Source organism: Centroberyx gerrardi, chromosome 15 (genome assembly GCF_048128805.1).
Source record: "Centroberyx gerrardi isolate f3 chromosome 15, fCenGer3.hap1.cur.20231027, whole genome shotgun sequence".
Classification (NCBI taxonomy): Eukaryota; Metazoa; Chordata; class Actinopteri; order Beryciformes; family Berycidae; genus Centroberyx; species Centroberyx gerrardi.
Window position 1 is genome coordinate 6,962,484 of NC_136011.1, and position 22,637 is coordinate 6,985,120.

A 22,637-nucleotide genomic window follows, 5' to 3' on the forward strand; every position below is an offset into this window, starting at 1 on the left:
GTTTTACCTACGCATGTTACAGCGCAGGAGACAGTTTGGACTGCTAATCTTTTGGAAATGACAGAGATGACAGAAAATGGCAAAGATGCAGCGATTCACAAAGCAGGCGCCTCGCTTTTCTCACGGGTTCAATCGCAAAGGTAGCCGTGAAGCTTTACAACTATCGGGAACGCAGCAGGTGACCAAGCATGGGATTCGGACTGCAACTCGGCTACACTTTGAGGCAAAGGGAGACTATGTGAAATGGTCTCGACTTGTCACACAAACTGGGGAGACATAACTTGAAAGGAGCATTTTTTTTTGTTTTTCTATTTAAAAATAAACCTCAGTCCACCACCATGAGAGTGCTGGGTTTACTCTGCGTAATCGTCGGGCTGTGGGAGTCCAGCCTGAGCAACAGAAACTGTCCGGACCTCATCGTTGACAGCTGTCACTGTTCGGCGGAGCGGTCCAAGGAGCTGAGCAGGCAACACGTCCGGGTCAAAGTCGTGTGTGACGATGTGGACTTGATGGACACCCTGCAACCCAACTTCTTGCCCAACAGGACCGTCTCCCTGTAAGTATAGGCTCTAGCAGGGGTGCTCAAGCGTTTTTCATGTCACAGCCCCCCCACAAATAGACACACATTAGGGGCCAACATTTGTCCCAGGGAACCCCCTCCTCCTCCCTCAACCCATAGGGGAAAAATTTAAATGTTGCTGTATAGAATTGTATAACTGTCTGCACTGTACTGTGTGGGAATTCATAATGCTGAGTGAATAGATTAGTAATTTCTATACATTCTGTAATTGGGATCATTTCTACTGAATGAGGTAATAGCAGAATTCAACTATTGCTCATTTTGCTGGGGGACCCCCGGACCCCTCCCTGAAGGACCCCTGGAGGCCCATGGACCTCAGTTTGGGAGCCACTGGGCTAAATGCATTGACAAGAGCAGAGAGAGTGATGAATTGTTTCCACAAACTGAACCAGCTCATACTGACATAATTCATCACTTTGTCTTTCAGCCAGGTCATTGTAATCCTTAGAGGATACTATACAAATATCACGTCAAAACTATCGGCCAAACTATATCTAATATCCTGTAGGAATATTATAGTTACACCATAGCAGATTAAAAATACTATTAATCAAGACAACTCATATCTCAGTACCACAGTTATAAATCCCAATGGGAATATTATAGTGACACCATAGGTGATCAAAAATATCATAAAGTACAATAAGGTCACTATAAAGTCACTGCTGAGTACCACAGACACAGTGTAAGTCCCTATAGGAATATTATAGTTTATTACAGGTATTTTTCTTTATTGATCAGCAGCAAGAGCTTGACTGCCTGTTGTAATACTTTTATTTTCTCACAGCCTGGCATAAAAAAAAACACACACTGAGCTATAGTTTTATATACTGAATATTTATATATTTACACTGCTAAAGAAGTTAGCCGAGGTACATTTTGTTCTGTTCACTTTAACAGCACCTTAGCAGTGTTGGGGGTTCCCACACTTTTACTGGGAAGACATTTGTTGTTAGATATGACTTTATGCAGAAATATATAACTGTCTATATTATAAGATGAGTGGCAACAACAGTGGGAAGAGTGAAACCTATGATCACAACAGTCCCCCTTATAAACATTCTCTTATTGTGCTCTTATTATTGAATTACTGATGAAATAATGGCAAAATAGAACTATTCCTCATTGTGCTGTGGACTCCTGGTGGTGATCCCATTTTGGAAACCGCTGTTATAATGTAAGCTACATTTGTGCCTTACCCTTCTCCGGGGTTAGGTGTTATTACAGTTGCCATCTGCGCAAATCATTTGCCTTTTTCCCTGTGCTCTTCGGGGATATTATTTGCATTGTATTCAAAGTTATTCAAACATAGATTTCTGTGCTTCGACAGGGACTTGGAGAAAGCTCCCTTAGTATTCATCTGTGCTCCTTTGTAGATGAAATAGCACTTCAAAACACTCGAGGGGTTGATAACTTTCCCCACACACTCCCCTCTGCAGGTGTGGAGATTGACTGCTAGATTAATAGACTGTTTTATTCTCGGAAACTTGAGGCCTGCCTTCGGAGTGTAAAAGCAAATACTAAATGTAAAGGCCCTTGACAAGTTACAACCAACCACTCATTCTGAGCCGCGAGAACAGTTGATTAATGACAGCACTTTGCTTACTGCAATTTATTTGGAGCGGTGTTTGCTTCCGTGTAGGCAGGGTGCTTTTGTTCCGTTTTTAAATGGAGAGTGGTTAAAGGCTTTATTTTTGTTTTCAGCATTCTTCAAAGTGGTGCTGCTTTTGTAGCCTGCAGATAATAACAAAGTTTGATTTGGAAAGTGGTCTCCATAGATAATTAGGCAAGGACTTACAGTTTCAGCTACATGTATACTGCACATACTAAAAATCTAACTAAGCTGGTAGAACTTGGAACAGTAAAGTATTTGTTGTGTAATTTCTGCATTTATTGAGGAAACTGTAGGTAGTCTGTGTCCTATGCCATGATTAGAATGCTGCAATTCACTCCAATAGGCTAATTCCTTAGTCATTCCTATTCCTTGGTGGACTAAATCCTTCAGCAGGGCTCGAGCTGGCCAGGAAGCAGTTTTCCTGCGTTAGGAAATGTGACCTTTGTCGGGCTGAAGTGGCCTCCCCGCTCGCTCTTTTGTTTAGACGTGCTGTGCAAATAAACAGATATATCGGAGGGAAGTATGCACATACCGATCTCCCTCTGCAGACTGCCCGACAAATCTCCCAAATGTCTCCCCGCGGCCTCCTCACTCTCCCCTCTGCTCGCCACCTACATAGAAAATGAGATTCTCGCACACCCGTTTCCTCAATGACGAGTCAAGTACAGTATGTTACGTTTAAGTGTATCAACCTTGATTCAAATGTCACATGTAATTAAAGGCGCAGATTGGGCTTTTGTTACTTGTCTTTTTTTACGAATATTGCCCCTTTTATTGTGTCTATTAAAGTGTTTATGAGGAACATTCCCCGCAGTAACGCGGTACCTCGCAAATGCCAACGAAAAACAACTTAACAAGCAAATGAAAGCACATTAGCATAAATAAGAGAGATGAAAATGAACTGTGCGCGAGAGTGTGTCAGTAATTCCCCGGCAGTTCGCCGCACAGCAGAACGCCCTCTATTAACACCTCCGCCTGTTTTCCTTATCTTCCACCGGGGGACCCGGGAGTCGAGGAGTTTGGAGCGCGGCCTGACAGCTCTGTTGACCTTGGGACCTATCTGGTGTAATCGTTTCAGCGCTGCCGACTAGCCGGAGAGCGCCGGCTCTCCACGGAGAATAGTAGCAGAGATTGTAGCCGACACCTGTCTCGGGCAATGCTCTGACAGGAGGACAGACCGCTGGCCAGGGGAGAGGAGAGACAGATTGTGGAAGAGACAAGGGGATAGAGAGACGATGGGAGATAGACACGGAGAGGCAGTTGAAGGAGCCGTTGGAGGAATAGAGGGAGCGACAGAGGGGAAGCTGGGGGAACTGGGGGGGGACAGGAGCTGTTTGGTTAGGCGCGGGCTTGCTGAGACCGGCTGATGGAGACGAAGTGACAGAGGGGCACGTGAGGGGGGAGGGGCTTGTTGCTCAGTCACAGTCGATGCTAAACGAGCCCCTGAAAACGCTCTGCTCACCTCTGGATGTTGCATGCAGTGAGGTCCATGCTGTGTGCTTACATAACTGAAAACTGAAGAAGTTTGGAAGACTACTGCTGCTTCTGTCCCCCTTGCTGCGTCTTTGTGTTGCAACCAGACCTGGGTCACATCGCATTTGCATATTATTCATACCGTTCGTTTTAACCTGCTTAGTCTGCCAAATGGGTGGGGTTTAAAGTATCCTTAATTGACGTATTATCTCAAAATACAATTCAATATGCGGTATAGGGTTCACGATTCAAAGTTCAATGACGACAAAGTATGACTGTGCAGAATTACGTTTGTTTCTGAGACACAAATCTTTCTAGCGATGGCATTGGCTTGCTAGAATCAAATGTAAACAACAATTTAAAAATGTCATTACAAAGTGTAAATAATATAAATTTGGTGGAGAGATTGTGAAACTGTGATGGGCAAGCTGTCTCATTTGTGATTACTACAGCAGAATAAAATGGAGCAATCCATTTTTCTGCCCCACGATACATATTGTCACACTTTTGTATTGTGATATATTGAATTTCGATATATATTGTCCCATCCTTACTTTCTTGTGATTGTCTAAACGTCTCTCTCCTGAATTTTTTAGGACTCAGGGGCGAATTCACAAAAGGATTGCGCGGCTTTTGCTGACGCTAAACCTGTGCAAATAACACAAAAAGAAACCGTGTAATTCACAAAGCACTCGCAAAGGGTGAAATGCCCCGCTAACTGCGCTGCCACGCAAATAGCGTCTCGGTGCTCCTGTGCTATATGCACGTATTTAAATTAGGTAATATGCATACATTTGGCGCAAAATTGCCCCCTTTCTATGCAAATGAGCCTCATTGCAAAAACAGTCCAATTCACAAAGCTCGGCGCTAATTGCCACACGCAGTTAGAGTGAAATTATTAGCGTCTTCAGAGAGTTGGTGGTAACTGAAGCGCATTTATAAGGGGTGTCACGCCCAGACTTTATCACTTGTTGATTTAACTGAGAATTGAATTGAATTGACCTTGCAAATGTCTCTGCAACAATTCCACCTTTGTGTGACCTAAAAAATAAAATTGTCTGTAAATACAGTCTGTAAATAATATTTTGATATTATTATTATTATTACTATAGAACTTTAACACAGATTGCTTCACCAACAAAAGCAAATAAATCAGTACAACCAAACAATCAATACAACTCAATTTCATTTTCACTTATCTCACTAGTCAGCACAGTGGGCTTTATTTTGGCCTAAAGATCCAGCACCATGGACAGCCCCGCTCAAACTCATTTACAGTATTACCTCCGCCAAGGAGGTTATGTTTTCGGTGCCGTTTGTTTGTGTGTGTGTTTGTCTGTCTGTCAGCAGGATTACGGAAAAACTACTGGCCCGATTTTCATGAAACTTGGTGGAAGGGTGTAGCATGGGCCAAGGAAGAACCCATTACATTTTGGAGCGGATCCGTATATTGGTTGCGCTTGCACATTTGCATATCATAGAAGACTGGATTGGCCTTGGCGGAGGTCTGCGCTCGCGAGTGCCCTTCTAGTTTATTTTGGGATGCAGTGAGATGCAATGACAAACAAAGGATGCAGTGACAGGATGCAATTGTGTCATGAAAAATAAATGAATACATTCTCCTTTGTTCTCCGCTTCAAATCATGCCATCTTCTTTTGCAGTCTGAAGGTGCGTTTGGAAACACCAACAGCACTGACAGACTGGGATATTAAATCCCAAATATGGTTTCTCGCAGTCCCGGTTAAATCTCTTGCCTGAAGTTTTGAGGAATGCCTCTGCACCTTGTCCATCAGGACTTGCAACTCGCCGTCTAAAAATTTCATTTTTCTCTTTCTCTCTGCCATTGTCCTGCCTACTGTGTTCTTCACGCAAAGGCAATGTTTATACTTTGCCACATTGGTAATTGCAATCAGACGCAAAACAGGGGCAAATTGCAATCAGACGCAAAACAGGGGCAAATTGCGCTCAGCTGCAACAGGTTATGGGCGTGTTTGCGCTGGCATATCATTAGCGCAATATCTTTTGTGAATCGGTCCTTGAGACGGAGCAAATAGCGGGTGCAAATGATGCGCAATTCATGGTGCTATTAGCGGCCGCAATCCATTCTTTGTGAATTCGCCCCCCAGTGTATTATCCTGTGTTGCAATCACCACCCATCTGGTACTCCATACAGGCAAAAACAAAACACCAGTCATTTGCATATTCTATTCGATCCACGTCTGGTTGCAGCCATCATGTCTAATGTTGAGAGTTGGAGCCTGTCAGACTTCATAAAAACAAAATGCAGCACAAGTATTCATACAAAATCGCACCAGTTTTAGCCTGTTTGTGTTGCATTTTGTTGTATTCCAATCTTAATTCGCTCTACTGTTGCAGAGTTGCAAGACACAAGCAGTGTTTCTGATTTCCCGTATGCTCAAATGCTGAAAGCGATCTACTTTTGGATTTGTGCATCTTCTCCGAAGGAACCACACTAAGCTCCTCTAAAGCCTGGATGTCTCTTGTTCTCTCCCGGTATCCAGGCTTGAGGAGGAGAAAATGAGGGCATTTGGTCTGGGCCGGGGCCAAATCTGGAGGTGTTTGGCATACAGCGTAGCCTGCTCTGTGGGCCCTCATCACCATCATCATCCTCCAGGCAGACAGGAGGGGCTGTTTGTGGTGTCTGGGGGAAGTGATCAGGACGAGACCGTGGCTGGCTCCAAACCACTATAAGAACATGTCAGTCATTATGCCAGGAACAACACCTCAGTATAGAGAGTGACCCGTGAGGCGCTGCAGGCAGTGACTGCGTGGCTGTGAAATAGTCGGTGGAAAGTAATGTGCTTCTGCTGTGTAGGTGGACAGTATAGCATGTGATATCATCTATGGTATGATCTGTATCAATATGGAGTCAGAGGTCAGCATTGATCTCCTGCAGAATGAATCTGATGTGTCAGAAAGCGACTCCTGTGTCTTCTCTTAAAACGGCTTTCTACAACCTCTCATCTTGTTTTTTGTCTATAAATATAACTCTGTATATCTGTTTCTCCCCTCCTCTCTCTCTCTCTCTTTCTCTCCCTCCCCCTCTTACTTTCTCTCCCTTTTATTCCTCGGGGGCTTTTTTCTTGTCTGCTAAGGTGCTGTTTGTGCTCTACCCTCTTCGGAGTTCTGAGTAGTTCCGCATGAATATTTCATTGACATGCACACATCGGCCCGTCTGTATTCTCCTGTGCATTACTTCACAGATGAGCCCTGTGAGCGCGGAGGGCCGAGAGCGTGGAAGACGTTCAGGCCGTAAAAGGCCCCTACAATAATATGCCATACACATACATAGAGCGCTCGCTATTAATCCGAAGAGACGCAGCCAAAGTGACCCCTGATAAAATATGTTTGTATATGTGTATCTAACATTTCAAGCTACCTGCAGCAATGTCAACCTCTCTCTGTTGGTCTCTCTGTGACTTTTCTCCAGTGATATGAAGGGTTTTTTTAAAAAAAAAGCGAAAGGTTCATCTTTAGATGAGTGCACTCTCCAATATCAATCATCCAAGCCCCAGAGGGGATAATACTTTTAGATCCCCGGCACTTTCCCCTCCGCGATAGCTAAAGCCAACAACATTTGCCCTTGTGTTATCCGCGTGCGCAGGAACCGTGAGGTCAGGGCTGATCCTTAACACCACTGCACGGTAGAAACATTCCCACTTAATAAGTCGCTATTGACAAAATCTCTCTACCAGCAAAGGGTTAGGGTTTTGCCGAGGTTCCTGCCGGGGCGTACGCTGATGTTTATTGATACATCACTCAAAGGTTGTGCAGGTCCAATGGCCCCCAGATTGGCTGTCTGAATAGCTCTGTAACTACTGTCAATGCGGTGTGCTTTAGCCGGCGGTTTTAAAGAAACAGCTGATCGGTTTTGCTTTAGGCAGCGATGACTCACTGATCAAGAGTTCACGACCGTGGGGGAGAGAAGAGCTTGTAAATTACGCTAGCCTTGAAAAACCAAGAATGTGTCGAAAGCCAGTCTTACCGTCTAAAAATATTAAGTAAAGATAAATACAATGTGTGCCAAGGATACTTCTCTGGTCTGTTATCCCGACCTCCTCCCTTCACCACTGAGTAAATACCAAGGTTACTTAAAGTGTCATAAGTCTGCGAGTGCAGGGGGAAAGCCAGCTTAGGAGCATGTTGTCTTTTCCTTGTTTTCTGACTCATTGTAAAACAAGGTGATTAAAACCCTGATGGGTCTTGCTTCTGTTGCAGGGTGTGGTCACAGTAGGAAGCATATTAACTCCCCTCCCTCTCACAGGGGTCTTGGCAGGGCTTTATTGGCTCGGTGTGTCTGTGCGTGTGTGTGTGCATGTGCCTGTGTCGCTCAAATTGCCGTGTGTGTGCATGCATATTTGTGTTTGCAGGAGTGAGTGAGTGTGTGAGTGAGTGTGTGTGTTTGTGCATGTGGATTTGTGTATGTCTGCACGTGTCAGCTTGTCTATTTGTCACTCAAACTGCCTGCACACCTCAGCCACATGTTGCTCAATCACCTCAGCCCGTCAATATTATGTGATTATATCTCATATATTGGTTGGTGGGCTGAATTCTTTCAAATTGCTCATGCTCCCAGTCGAATAATTATACAGTAGGAAGCCATAGGGCTTCAGGATACTGATTTTCACAGCGACCTTGCCAGCTCCACTCTGCAAAAAATGTCAGTGTGAAGCAAAAAAGGTTCTGCATGTCACATTTTTAAACATCAATATATCATTGTCAAATTAATTGTGATACCTTGGTATAATGGATCGAGGGGATTTGCAGCCTCTGTCTCATGCCAGTGCTAGTGCTTCTCAAAATGAAGACTACATTTCCCATCAACCCTGTTGCTTCTTATCGCAAAGAGGATGTTGCTACTTGTGGGGGACAAGTAGCAACTCCCCCTCTCTGGTTTCAAAGACCAGCTCCCTTTGTGCCATAAAGCAATCCAGCATCTGACCTGGTGGGACACAATGTAAAATGCAGTGTCAAGACTGCCAATCGTCTCGGCAGTGGTCTCATTTGTTTATGGTAATTATAGTAATTTCTCAAATGATTTTTTGATGTAGCACCTGTAACAAGCCATTTAGTCTAACATTCAGTCTCAAAATATTATTTTGCTTAAAAATTCTAGCCAAGAAAATGCTTGATTCTTGCCTTGGAAACAAGTGAAACTATCTCTATATTTTCTGCAGCGTAGTCCCTGTCATGTCCAGAAGGGCGGCGCCCTGGGCAGATGTGCCTAACTGTCAACCAGAGCTCATTTTATGCTCCGTTAATACCCACTTCAACCCCCTGAGCAATGTCTGTTTCCCATCCAAGGTCAATGTTAGCAGATATGAAATATGTTATTTTGGTTAGCTGTGCCTAGTAACTCGATCTTCTAGAATAACAGAGGGTTTGGCTGTTTGAAGAGAAGTGGCTGGAAACCTCGGGGCCAGCCGATCCAAATGTTTGTAATAGTTCACATTGTGATCTTTACTCCACTTGGTCCTCATGATTGGTGTGCTGGATGGCGTCCGTCGGAGCTATTTTTGTTTCTGTTCTTTTATAATAATATAGTTGGATGTCTCTGGTGTATGGCGGCAAGGCTCACTTCTATAATGGTGACTTCTCAGTCGGACCTCACAGAAATATCCCAGCTGTGGTGTGGAGGGAAAATGAAAGCCAGAGCTCCTGTTTCGAAGAGTTGATATGGATCTTGGTCGCCGAGTTCAACCGCTTCACTTAACACTCTGCTCCAATAAAATTGTGACCTTGGAAGTATATGGTTCTGTTTGACATTTTAATCAAAAATGAGCTATTTACATAATGTTGCTCTAAAAAATCTTTACATGTGACTGAAGTTAGACTTTTGAAAAGGCTTATTTAATAGAGTGAAAGGTTTATATTAGTTTTGCGCTATGGGATGTAAAAACTTTAAAGTAAGAAACTTAAAATAGTCTCGATACTAGTCCAAACGCTGATGCAACCTTATGACTCCAAGCTCACAAAATGCCAAATTCATACAGAAACTAAGCCTCTGTGCCATATGGGGGAAATATGAAACTGGGGCATTTTCTACTCCATGTGAATTCATGTGGTCAGGCATTTTGTGTGGATATTGCACGTTTGGCTCATGTTAGTGCTAATCAGAGAAACACACTAAGCAATGACATAGACCATTTGCTGCAGCCCAGAGAGACAATATTGAATTTACTTCACCCCCCCCCCTCCATTGAAAGCAGCTTATCCACAGAGAACATAATTGATAATGTAAATAGAGAGCTGGACGGATGCTCCAGAAGTTTGTCATGGGCTGTTTACATAACGTACGATTCTGTTTTGCCTGTGATTTCCTGGACATTACGCAGAGGCCTGAGAGAGGCATGCGGGGGTCGGCAAGCAACAGCTTTCCACCACACACACACACACACACACGCATGCACACACACACACAGGACACGCTTGAGTTTGCACAAACAGAGGCTGCCTGTCCCTGAGTGGGACGCCCATCCACAGAGGGAGGTGTAGAGGGCCGGGGAACAGGAGGGAGGCATGGGACAAAACGCAGTGACAGCACGGCGGATCCCATGATCTCAATGCCCGGCCACCTTCTCTTCGTCACACCGTCCTTCTGCGGCTTTGGAAATGTGCCACTGAGGTTTTTGGGAGCTTGGAGCGTGAGTGTTTCGAGTCAGCTCCTGCAAATAATATAATATACCCCCTCTTGGCCACTGCAGCATGACATTATTAGGGTTAGACTCTGAAAAAATAAATCTGTGTGCGAAATATTGTGAAATTGACCCGCTCAGTCCTCCAAGTATTTTCTCACCATGCCCAGTTGACTCCATACTGGCTTATGTCTGCTGGAATTTTCTGCCCTCGACGAGCTTTATGTCAAGTTGAATCCAAACTGACAGAACCCCAATAGGATATTGATGTCTGAATCAACAACAATAAAAGTCCATATGAATTGTTGCTTACTCAGTTTGGGCATCCCTCAGCCTCCTGCTAGTCTTACGCTTTCCCACAGAGCTTAGGCATCCTGATTGATTTGCCCAATAGTTCTCCGTCTGTATAAATGTTTAACAGTAAAAATGATTGAGATGCGATCTTCGCAGAAGCACGCCGCTTTCGGGGGAGGCCCAAATGTAAATACGGTCTTGGATGTTGACATGAATTTACTGACAGCGGCGTCTGTGTCCGTCCTGGCCTTTCGCTGAGAGGGGACTTCCTCTCTTCGCTCCTGCTTTTCCTGCCAAGACAACTCATCACTCTGGAGCGAGATAGGTACTTCCCCCCCTTCGGAAAACACGCACAAACGAACTTCTCGGATGAAGCAGCAAAATATGCTCCCAGAAGTGCAGAAAGTGTACATTTAATTCGCACAGAGCGTTTTGCCAAGTCAGCTTTGTCCACGAAAAAACTCCAATTTCATACATTTTTGTGGCCAAACGGACAAGCTCGACACTTATTTATTTTTCTGGGTTTATGACTCGTTTGCATGCCAGTTTGTATAGCGTGCGAGTCCCGCACCATGACATTTCCAATCGGAGTACTTCCGCTCTGCTCCCCTAGCAGCTTGGCCAGCAATTTGCCTCTTCAGCACAATGCATTGTGGGATCCCACCGCTTAATCCCGGGGTTAGAATGGAGGATGCGTTCCCTGCAGGCATAACGAGTGCCCCGTCGTCACGGAGGGGACCGGTGACACATTCCAATTACCCATGTCTTTCCAAACCCGGGCCCATCACTCCTAGAAGCGAGGGAACAACCTTGTTAAAAGAGGATGGGAAGGAGGTGGAGGAGGACGGCGGAGGGATTTGACCTTGCGCGAGTGTGTGTGTGTGTGTGTGTGTGTGTGTGTGTGGTCGCATACAGACGGGAGATATGCAACACCGCGCATGCAAAGAAGGCTCCTAGTGTCTATACACACAGATCACATGGCCATGCACGACTCCACAGCGTCATGGAGACAGGACAGGCCTGCAGCAGATGATTTAAGACCCGGCTGGAGCAATCAATATTTTAGCAGATATGAAATCCAGAAATGCCATCCAAGGTGTATTTAAAATGATGTGAATCTGGGCTGTAGAATAAGCGTGACATAAATCATTAGTGGCTCGCCCTGTTGTAGCTTACAGCTCTGTATGGAATTTTGTGTCTGTGTGTATGTGTGTGTGTGTGTGTGTGTGTATGTGCGTGTAAGTGTGTCGGAGGAGAGGGGAAGAAAAAAAAAGTTTTGTATTACTGCATATGATTGTTTGACCGAAATAGACTTTTCAGCAGCAATACTCAAACAGATATTTTTGGATTGAAACTCCCAATAGCCAATATATCTTTAATTTTGACCATTTTCATGTTAAAAAAAATCCAAAAAACATACAAATCGTCAATGTTTCCCTCAGAATTGTATTCTTGACAGTGGCAAAACCTCTAAAACAGCATTTAGACACATAGAACACCAAAACTCTCCATTGACTTCAACAACAACAACAACAACAACAATAATGTGGTTTCTAAAGGTAAAATGAAAGCATCCTTTGATCCAAACATACATACATTGAGGAGAATTAATAATAACAATCACTGAATTGAAATCACATCTCATGTGGCCTACTGTCCTATTGTATCAATGTTATCAACTCTGTATTTACATTATCAGTTATGTTGTGTATATCTTGGTGTGTTGGGACACACTGGACAAACACAGTGGTAGTTATTAGCTGGGTGGATGAGTAGAGCTGATCTCCAGTCTGAAATGTCTCTTGCACTTGAGTAGCAGGTAACACCGGTCTTATGTGGTCTAACAAGTCGCTCTGGGATTTTTCTAACATAACACCAGGCTGTACATGTGTGTGTATGTGTGTGTGTGTGTGTGTGTGTGTGTGTGTGCTGTTTGTGTTAGTGCTTTATCATCCGCAATTGTACAAGGGTGAACTTAGGTTTAGGGTTAGGGTTAGGTTTAGGTTACCATAAAGGTTAAGGTTAGGCATGTAGTGTTGAGGGTTAAGGTAAGTATTAAGGGATAGGGAAAGACTATTGTCAGTGGAAGGTCATCATAAATATAGCAATACAAGCGTGTGTGTGTGTGTGTGTTTGTGATTGTATTCTTGTCTGTTTTTCACTCTGGTGTGTTTGGGTTTGAGCGAAAGCCGAAGTCTCCCCATAGGCCCAGTGTGCTGAATAATGTGACAATGTTGTGTGTGTGTGTGTGTGTGTGTGTGTGTGTGTGTGTGTGCATACCTGTGAGAGTGTGTGTGTGTGTGCCTGACACACTCAGTTGGAAGTCCTGTCCAAGTACTACTTTTCTTTTCCTTGCCGAACAAATACCCTCTCTTAGACAAGATATACTTTCCCATTTCACCATTCAACACAAAGAAGTATTTCATCTGAGAAAAAAAAAGCGAATATACTGACTGCTGTCGCTGAAATGAGCAAAATGGAGGCAGTGCGTCACATCTGAATATTCATTTATCACTTAAAGATCCCTGTGGTGCGTTTCATTGATTTGTTTGCTGTTATACACCAAGCAATGGATGATTGAATTGTGCTGAATTGGCTTTCCATTAAGCTCTTCTGCAAGGACGATATTTTGACACGGGGGGGGTGGGATGGGTGGTGGTGGTGGGAGGGGGGGCGTGGGGGGGGGTCATTACCCACCTTAACCACAAACGGCCATAAATAAGACAGAAACGCTGGCCGGGATGAGAAATTTACAGCCGCAATCTAATCAGAGATAAATCCGTATCATCTCGCGCCAACTTATTGACAGGCTGAATAATTTATCAGACGTTGGAGTAAGTCATTTCCCACAGCTGTATTTTTCATGGTATTTACAAATCCCCCCCCCCCCTTTCCCCCATTCCCATATGCTCACCTTTTTTTTTCCTTCCCCCTCCTCCTCCTTGTCCTTAAACAGGAACCTGAGCAACAACAAGATCTCCCTGCTGAGGAACGGCTCCTTCTACGGCTTGGCCGCCTTGGAGAAGCTGTGAGTACTTTAACCGAGCGCTCTCCTCCGCTGTTTGTCCTCCCCGGAGCGCTGATAGCTGTCATCGCAGGAGCGCCGTCGCACCGTTTCGGGAACGAGGGAATTTGGTCGACGCTTGTCAGGTTCACACTGCGGGAGGCCCGCCCGTTACCAATGGCTCTCACCCTCCAGTCGCCATACTTAACCCCGACTGCCACAGTAAACGTCTTAAAAGGGATAATATATAGCATCATATGAAGGCCTAATGCAGCAGTGGAAGTTAGGGAGGCTGTGGCGGCGTGACTGACTGTGTCGATGAATCCCGCGTCCCGGAGGTGTGTGTATGTACGGCGTGATGATGGCCGTTATGATGGCCTCCCTGGTCCTTAGGGTGGACTATTGATTGCGTCCGGCCCAGCGATCACTGCTTCTTTACCTGATGGTGACAGTGACACTCGCTGATGATGGCTGAGGAAATCAGACAGTGGGAGAAATCAGAGGGAGTGGATCCACTGGATAATTCTGATAGAAAATCATTCGAAATTTGCCTCTATCCCCCTCTCTCTCTCTCGCTCTCTCTCTCTCTCTCTCTCTTTCACTCAATCACCCACACATATGCATGCACACGCTCACACACACACACACACACACACACACACACACACACACACACACACACACATACAGAAAGACACATACAAGCACACACACACACACACAGCCTACAGCAGTGACTCCTTTGAATATTATTAAAGTCAGTTTGGTCCTGTCTCCCTGACTGCTTGACAGTTAATTTCAGATTGGAATAATGTCAGCGGAATAATTCCGCTCCTCTTCCATTTCCTTCTTTGGTCGGCTCTGTCCCTCGTCGACCTATAGAATGATGTCATCTGTCTCGCTGGGCCTTATTAGTGCCATTAAACCTCTCTACCTTCATCCTCCAGCATCAGCGGAGTGACGGAGGGATGATTCCTAGGCTTTTAGGCGCACTCAGCCGCAGGTTTCTCGGATAGCGCCGTAGCTGATCGTTGACCTCGTGGACCGGCGGTTTGCGTGCTCCGTCCGCTCCTTCCGCCTCACTCTCTTGGTACAACCTGCCCATCCGTCCTGCCAGATGTAGCATTTGGCAGGGGTTCTTCTGTCGCGGGCAGTGGGTGCCAAGGCAGGTACCCTCCGCGAGTTGAAAGTGGCGGCCAGCTGTTCCCTCGTCTGGCCTGACTGACTGGCTGTCTGGTACCCAGAGCTGTGGTGCGTTGGCAGCTGATTGACAGGTGTTATGTGTGTGTGTGTGTGTTGTGCTGCAGCTGTGGACTCAATCTACTGTCGATGGGCTGGCCTATTATCACTACTGGCACACTGGAGTGAGAGGGGTTACTTGCATGGTGTTTACACAGGATATCACCTGGTGGCTTCAGCAGCTTCTTGTGTTTTACGTACAAGGGCCAGACATGAGCATCAGACAGACTGTGTAGTTCCCAGAGCACCTCCTCTTTTTCCTCGTTCCTTTCTTTATATGGAATGGACATAAAATAGCGTTGGTTCAGTACATCGATCAAAAGTAGGTGTAAAGCAGGAAGCCCTCCGCGATAAGGATGTGAGTGTCCTTGTCCTTTACGGCTTAACTACACCGGGCGCGTTTCTGTTCCGTCCGTTCGTGTCGGAAGGGTCGGATCAGATATGCAGCCATTTACTACTGCTCCACTGGCCGAATCTGCAGACGGAGCCGGATCAGAGCCGCAACTTTGGAGATACTCATGGCTTCTATTTTTGTCGGACTACACAGCGGTCTGTTGCGTATTTGAGCCATATAAATGTATACAAAAGCCAAGATTTTGCTTACTGCAGTCATTTATCACCATGTCAGTTAACAAAATAGAGGATACATGAACCAGTGTCACTGAAATAAATATTGGACATGATCTATGGAGCCTTCTGTTGTACACCTAGACTCAAGGGACATAAGTCCCCTGTATGGTACATTAATGTTCCTCACAGTACCACTTGAGTTGAACCAGCAGACCGCAGGCAGAACAAGAACAGACCTAGTCTAGCAGCTTAAAATGCCGTGCTGCAACTGGGCCGCAACAGGTTCAGATACGCAAATGTTACACATGCAATGTAGTTTAGGCATTATGGTCAGACTCTGGAAGGATCTTGGTATCCAGGGTGTTATTAACGCCAATGTGGCTTCTCAAACCACACTGGGTCCTTCATCTATGCATAGATTGTACTCATGGCATCCATGTCCAGTGACTACTTTAGGAAAATACTGTTTTTGTGTAATAATCTGCTCTCCTTCGTGCGTTTTTTCCTCCATAGACTAGAAAGTGTCCTGCTAATGGAGGGTCCCTGTATATTGGATGATGGCCTGAATCCCCCCATATGGACACAAGCCCATTACCACCAGCCAAAATGGGTCCCATGAGAGTAGAGCATGTGAACAAAGCCCGTCACTGTTCTCTGGGTAGGACGTTGAATCTAGGTTTGCAAGTTCATCATGGGTTCCCACCGTGGAAGCCCATAATGTGGTTGGTGTACGCTACTGTAGAGAGTCTGTGTGACGGGAATAGGGCTGGCGTATTTTTCAATAGTGACGCTTCAAATATGATACTGTGATATGATAATATTTATATAGATATATCTCTATGTTGATTGAAAGCACATTTCATTGAGCAAGAGGAATGATTTTCAGTATAATAAGGCTGTCGGGTGAAAAGCTTGTATCTCCAAAATGTCAACTTTTCAGGAATATACAATAGAAGAACAGCCTTGTTTTTAGCTTGAGGACCATGCATTGAATGAATTAATTTATCTTTATCTTTCAAAAGGGTTTCATAAACCCAAGGAATTTTCTCATCCTGTACCATGTGATCCTTCAACTGGAGTAAAAACATGAAAATCACCAAAATTGGAGTTACAAGCTTTTCACCTGACAGCAGCAATATGCTAATAGGGTTTAACATCTGCACAAGTCATATGCTTTAGAATCAGTAGAATCAGATTCAGTGGTCAGTTGAGCTCTATGTTGAAACTTTTAATATAGATATCCAATATTTTGAAGCCATTCAATACCCGTTTTACGCCTTAAAAACAATATTGATATTAAAACTTTGTACAGTGCAGATAGGTGTTATTTTTTCATACCCAGCCCCAGTTGGTGGGATCACGGGCAAAAGTCTTTATTTCTATTGGAATAGCAGCGTGTTGCATTGAGAAACAACACAGCAAAATCTAATCACATTGCAGAAGGCTGTGCTTTGACCTGATTGCACTTTACTTGGAATTAAGCTCCCTTCACACCTAGGATGATTGTAACTGTAACAAATTTAAAATAAAAGATTCAATGAAAAAGAAGATTGATTTGAATGTTATACAATGCAACAACAACTACAAACAAAATGAAAACTATAACTCAGAGTTATATTTTAATTTAATGATAAGGCTAAAGCATTTCCAGACTGTCAAATATAAGCTCTAATCTGTGAAATAAGCGAGCCCGTATTGGGTTGAAGGATAGTTTGCATTGTTTAGGCTGCAGAGACAAAGTATCTTTCTAGTTGTGGTTATTTTTTATAGTTATAGCACTAGGTGTGACAGTAGTTTTATTCTGAACAGACTACCCAAACGCTTATTCACTGAGAGCAGCGGGCCTATTTTTTGTCTATTTGACCAAAAGTTATTTGTCTAGCCCGAGGAGTTTGCAGGCAAACTGAACAGACTGTCGACGCTGCGCGGAGACAATATCAGAATTCAGAGTGGCGTCTGCAATTGCTCATTCTGAAAGTGGATGTCAAGAGGTGTGAGGAGGCGTCCTTTAAAAAGTTTCGCCGCGCCTTTTGTGCCCGCTGAGGAGGTGACGTTTATTCCGTCTTCCTCAGGAACATGTCTCCTTGGGGGGTGATTGATGAGGGCGTGGCAGATCACTGAAGGACAGATCCTCCGGCTGGTGGCGCATAAGAATGTATGACTGGGTGAAGTCCACGCTCAGGCCGAGCCAAGTGGAAGTGGGGGAAAAAGCTGACAGGTCGCATGATCAGAAACCAAGCTGACCCTCAGGTTAGCCTCATAGGGTCAAAGGTCAGGGGTTTTTAGCGGGGGCAGCAGAAAAATGAGAGGGTCCACTGTATTGACTCATTCCAGAAGCCCGGTATTGATTAAAGACCTCTCAATTTAAGAATTCATATATATGCATCCAAAGGCAATATGTCACTTTACCCATATTCTTAAATCCGTTTTTATGGGGTTGCATGGTGTGCCAGGCTGTCAGTGTAAATAAGAATTTGTTCTTAATTGACCAATTTTGGTTAAATAAAGGCTAAATTCAATTTAATATGAGAAATTTGTTGTTTTCTTTTCTCATACTTCCCTATTTATGACACAGTTAAGTTAAGTGCAAAACCATTGTTTTATTGTTGTGAACACATTGGTGCCATTAGTTTTTCTGACCTTATGCCCAGAACATCTTATTGGATAATGTCACCTACCTTTTTAGTCTTTTTCAATTCCCTCACTACTGTACTATAGCTTTACAGATGTGACTATTTTACAAGTCACACTGAAAATTTTGTCGCTGCTTCAGGAGGCGTTTGCTCCGCTGTAACCTTGGAGACCAATTATTTAGTGTGAAATCAACCCAAGAAGCGCATTCATGTTTGCTACTGCATTTGTACATTTGCTTGGTTTTCCTTTATCGCATACAAGCATGGCTGTTTCTCTCTGTTCGCATTATATAAGAGAATACGTGAAGTAAGATGAAGCCTTTGATGGTTCAAAGTGTAGTTTTGAAATATGAATGGTTTCATTGTTATTTTATAGGAGACGGTTGCTGGGTCACAGTGGAGGCTAAGCATGTGAGCGCCATGGGTCTGATTTACTGAGCAAGCTGGGAGAAAGAGAGGAGACAGATTCTTCTTCTCTCTGTCCTCGCCGTTTCTCTGATGCCGGGTCTTTTTGTTGCTCTGGGCTATTTATCACTGGTTTTCTGCACTGAGGAAAGCAGCAGATGGATGGTGGAAAATTATAGGATGATTTAATAGGAATCTTCACAATATTTATTTCCAGTTTGGGAGTGTTGGAATTCTGTCTCGGTCTGAAGCGGTTCTGTTGTGCTATTTTTAAAAGAAATAATAAGAGGACTTATATCAAAACCATCTCTGAGACGAATTTTCTTCCCTCTCTCCTTGACCTTTTGCTTTGTTCAGATAGAAATACCTTGTAGTGATGAGAACACTGGTTCCAAACTAGGATATAGTGGCGGAGTGCAGGCATGAAAGAGGAAGATAAAGAGTGAAAAACTGATAACGGAGAAAGTATCCTCTTCACAGTTCTGGGCTTCTCGGAGCTTTTCCTCTATCTACTTTTAAAATTGCTTCTGCTGGCTTCATGCGAATGTTTCCATTTCGGGAAGGTGTCTTTGCATTAGTGACTAGCATTTTCTTTTTCTTTTTTCCTCCTTTCCTTCCTTCCGTCTAAGTAAAGCAAAATCGGAGAAAATCACAGCACATATCCCCTAAGCACTCTAAGCGCTGCTCATCAAGCCGCCAGGAATAAATTGCACTCCAGCGGCGTCTGAGAAATGTTTAATCATCGCCCCAAATGCGTACAGATTGTGGAGATGTTGAAGTGGCGGAGACTCATATCCTCTCCTAAAAAAATAAAAAAAAAAATAAGAGTGCGCGATTTAAATAGATTTCTAGAATTTACCCTAAATATTTATGCAAAAAATATTAACTTGTCTGCTTTACGTTGATGCGTGTTGACCGTTTCCAATGGGCTGTGTGATTGTGCGGTTTGTCTTGCCAAGGAGGATGGATTATTAATTCATGACCGCTGGTCCTGCGGTGCTTACTGTATGTAATGCTTCTATAATGCAAACACACATAGAGGGAAGCCCGTTGCCTTTTGAAGCGCTGGCAGTGGCTGCTGTAAGCCTGTCACCATGCGTACACACTCAGTCTGTTTAATTGGACTGAACTGTCCAACTACCCCCCCCCCCCCCTCTCCCTCCCCAGTGAGCTTTCAACACGTATTTATTTATACAATCCAGTAGGTGGTTATCCATCGCAATGCTCTAATTTGCAGCGTATGACCAGACCTTCCCTCATAGCATCTGCACATTGACCCCATGCATATTCAGCATTATGAACAAATGGCTTCCATAAAGACGTCCCGGATCAACATGACGATCGCCGCCAATACGCGTTACGCTTAGTCCTTTGCAGTTAAGTGCCAGTTGTCGATAGTTTTAACAGGGAAGATGAGAGAGGTGAAGAAAGTGGATTTTGGTGCATGGTGTGCAGTTGCATTGTGTGTGTATGTGTGTATGTGTGTGTGTGGGGTGGGGGTCGGGATGGGGTGGGGTGGGGGTGGGGGGGGGGTAGTGCTGGTACACTCTGGCTTTTTCAGCTTTTTCTCACCATCACAGACTGCCCAATCTTCCCTTTAGTCTCTCTCTGTCTTCTCTTTGTCTCTCTCTTTCTCTAACTCTCTGCCTCCTTATCTGCCTGACTATCTCTCTGTCCGGTCTTTTTTCTTCCTCTATGTCCCTGTATCTGTCTGCTCGCCTGTCTGTCTCTCTCTCATTCTCTCTCTCTCTCTCTATACATATATATCTCTCTGTCTCTCTAGCCGTCTGTCTCTCTTCTACTATCTCCTGTATCTTGCTCTCTCCACTTTCTATTCAAACGTATAATAGAAAGCAGGATGCACTACCCTGTACTTTCTGTGTGTGTGTGTGTGTGTGTGTATGTGCGCGCGCGCGTGTGTGTGTGCCTTCACTGCTCTGACCTGCATATTTGTCCTGACACAGTGGAGCTTGGCTGCCGTCCACACAACCACAGGACTCCTCTTGTTTACTGGATGCGCAGTGGATTTACCATCATGCGTCCAGCGACTTAGACACCACACGCCAATGAGAAATATGATGGAAGTCATACAAGTGAATACGTGTCACCATCTCATTTCATTAAGTGCGCATGCAATCGAATGCATCATCGTTTTCCATTTGGATGGGTGCCCAAGTGTCCACTGCAAGCTGCATTTGTGTTTGTTTATGTACTTCATGTGGAATGTGACCTTTTTTGAATCTGATGGCATTTTGATAATTATATCAACATAGAATCTATTTAATGAGTCAAAGAGAAAGCAGTGTCCTGTCTGTTCGGAGGCTGAGCTTGGTGCATGTGTGTGGTCCAGTCACTGTCCTCCAGTTCTTCATGTGTGTGTGTGTGTGTGTTTGTGTGCATGCATACTCGTGTACAGTATGTATACGTGCACGCGCGCGCGCGCGTGTGTGTGTGTGTGTGTGTGTGTGATGGTGTAGTAAGCGTCCAGAACTCAGAGATGAATCTACCCATTAGTGTCATATGGTGAGCAGGCTGATATCCTCAGGGTCACACGGCTCGGGAGAAGTTGAGCAGGCTAAGATATACAGCGCAGTTTAAAATTAATTGGGAACCACTTCAGTAGCTTTTCAAACATTAACCACAAATGGTGGAGTTTATACTGAGGTCTCCTCCTGCTCTTCAAACACGCCGGACTGGGGGAGTAGAAAATGGTTATTGTTTAAACATTCATCTCATTTGAGCTTCTCCAGCTGTACCTACACTGGATATCTGGGGCAAGTTTCCCCAACGGTAGTTATCGTTTGTTTGTGTGTGTGCGCGTGCGTGTGCGTGTGTGTGTGTGCATGTGTGTGTGCATGGGCTCTAAGCTGGGGAGGACCCTTCAGAGAGGCGAGGTGATACTGTGCTAAGTTAGATGCATCGGGCTCGGGCCTCAGAATTCCTGGCTGTGCCCTTGTGTGTGTGTGTGCATATAGAGAGAAAGAGAGAGAAAGAAAGAGAGAGAGACCTCTTGACCACTGCCTCTCAGGAAACAGGAAGACTTACTTATTCTAGTGAACCTCCATCCTGCCTTTCTCTAGCTCTGCCAATCACTTAACAATACAGGCAATGCAACAGCAAAAACTTTCAGTAACTGTACCAAGTAGTAACAGGTTTATATTGCACTTTAGAGATGAGTCCCAATACAAACTTCACAATATGACAACTACTTGCAAATCAGTCTTAGAGTTTGTTTTGTCCTGCTTGGAACACCAGACGGGTGGGGCGTACTGCGTGCCAGGTAGGTCGTTAATCACAGAAATGGATGCTAAATTGACGTTCAAATAGTTTCCTTTGATTGTCTGAACTTTTTGGCACTCATTCTATTGTATTATGTGGCAAACCCCACCCATCTGGAACCTAAGTAGTTTAAAACAAACCATGAACATTTATAACATTTATTTGCAAGTTGTTGTTGGCCCAGGTCTGATCTGACCTATACGAGCTTGTTGTGTCGCCCACAATAGCAGCGTTTGTTTCATGCGCGGCTTCAAACATTACCTCATACAGCACAGAGCAAAACAAAAGGCTACAGTTGAGGATTAACTACTACAAAATATTGAAAAAAAATCATATTGCAATTGTTTTTTACTGAATAGCTTGATGACAATATGGCTTATGGGTACAGATTTCATCTCTTGATAAATAGGGCTGGTGAGATGCCAAAGCTTAGGATTGATCTGTTTGGATGTAATGGAATTGATCTGCTTAAATATAATGCCAGGGATTCTGCATGCCACCTGAATATCTTGTTCAGGAGGTCTGAACACCTGTCCACCTCACCCTAACATATGCTGCCTCTTGTGATTTCAAAATTGCAGCTGTGAATATTTAAAATGAGATGATTTATTTATCTATCTTTTTGTTTGTTGATTTTGAATTAATTGTCTGATTTTGAATTAATTGTCAGCCTTGATGGAAAAGCCCACCAAGGCCAGTGGGGCTCCTTCAGAGCAGTCCTGTAGGGTTGGCTCTGCTGTTGTGTTGTTGTATCTACACAAAGGATGGGGTCAGCGTTCCTTGGTAATTCTTGTACAGTAGTACATTTCCCGTCTTTGGCCTCACTGAACCGTGTCCTCTGCCCCTTGGCGAGGCGACCACTCCATCAGGTGCAAAGTGCTGAGTGTT

At 44.3% G+C, this 22,637-nt stretch overlaps 1 protein-coding gene across 1 annotated transcript in view; it reads left to right on the plus strand.

Annotated features, from left to right (window-relative positions):
• The first annotated feature begins 338 nt into the window (after nt 1–338).
• adgra1b (adhesion G protein-coupled receptor A1b) overlaps nt 339–22,637 on the plus strand; it is a 122,338-nt gene continuing 100,039 nt past the window's right edge. Inside the window, exons 1-2 of the mRNA XM_071910482.2 lie at nt 339–556; nt 13,576–13,647. Of these exons, the coding sequence (XP_071766583.2) occupies nt 339–556; nt 13,576–13,647 (290 nt within the window). The remainder of the gene's footprint in view (nt 557–13,575; nt 13,648–22,637) is intronic.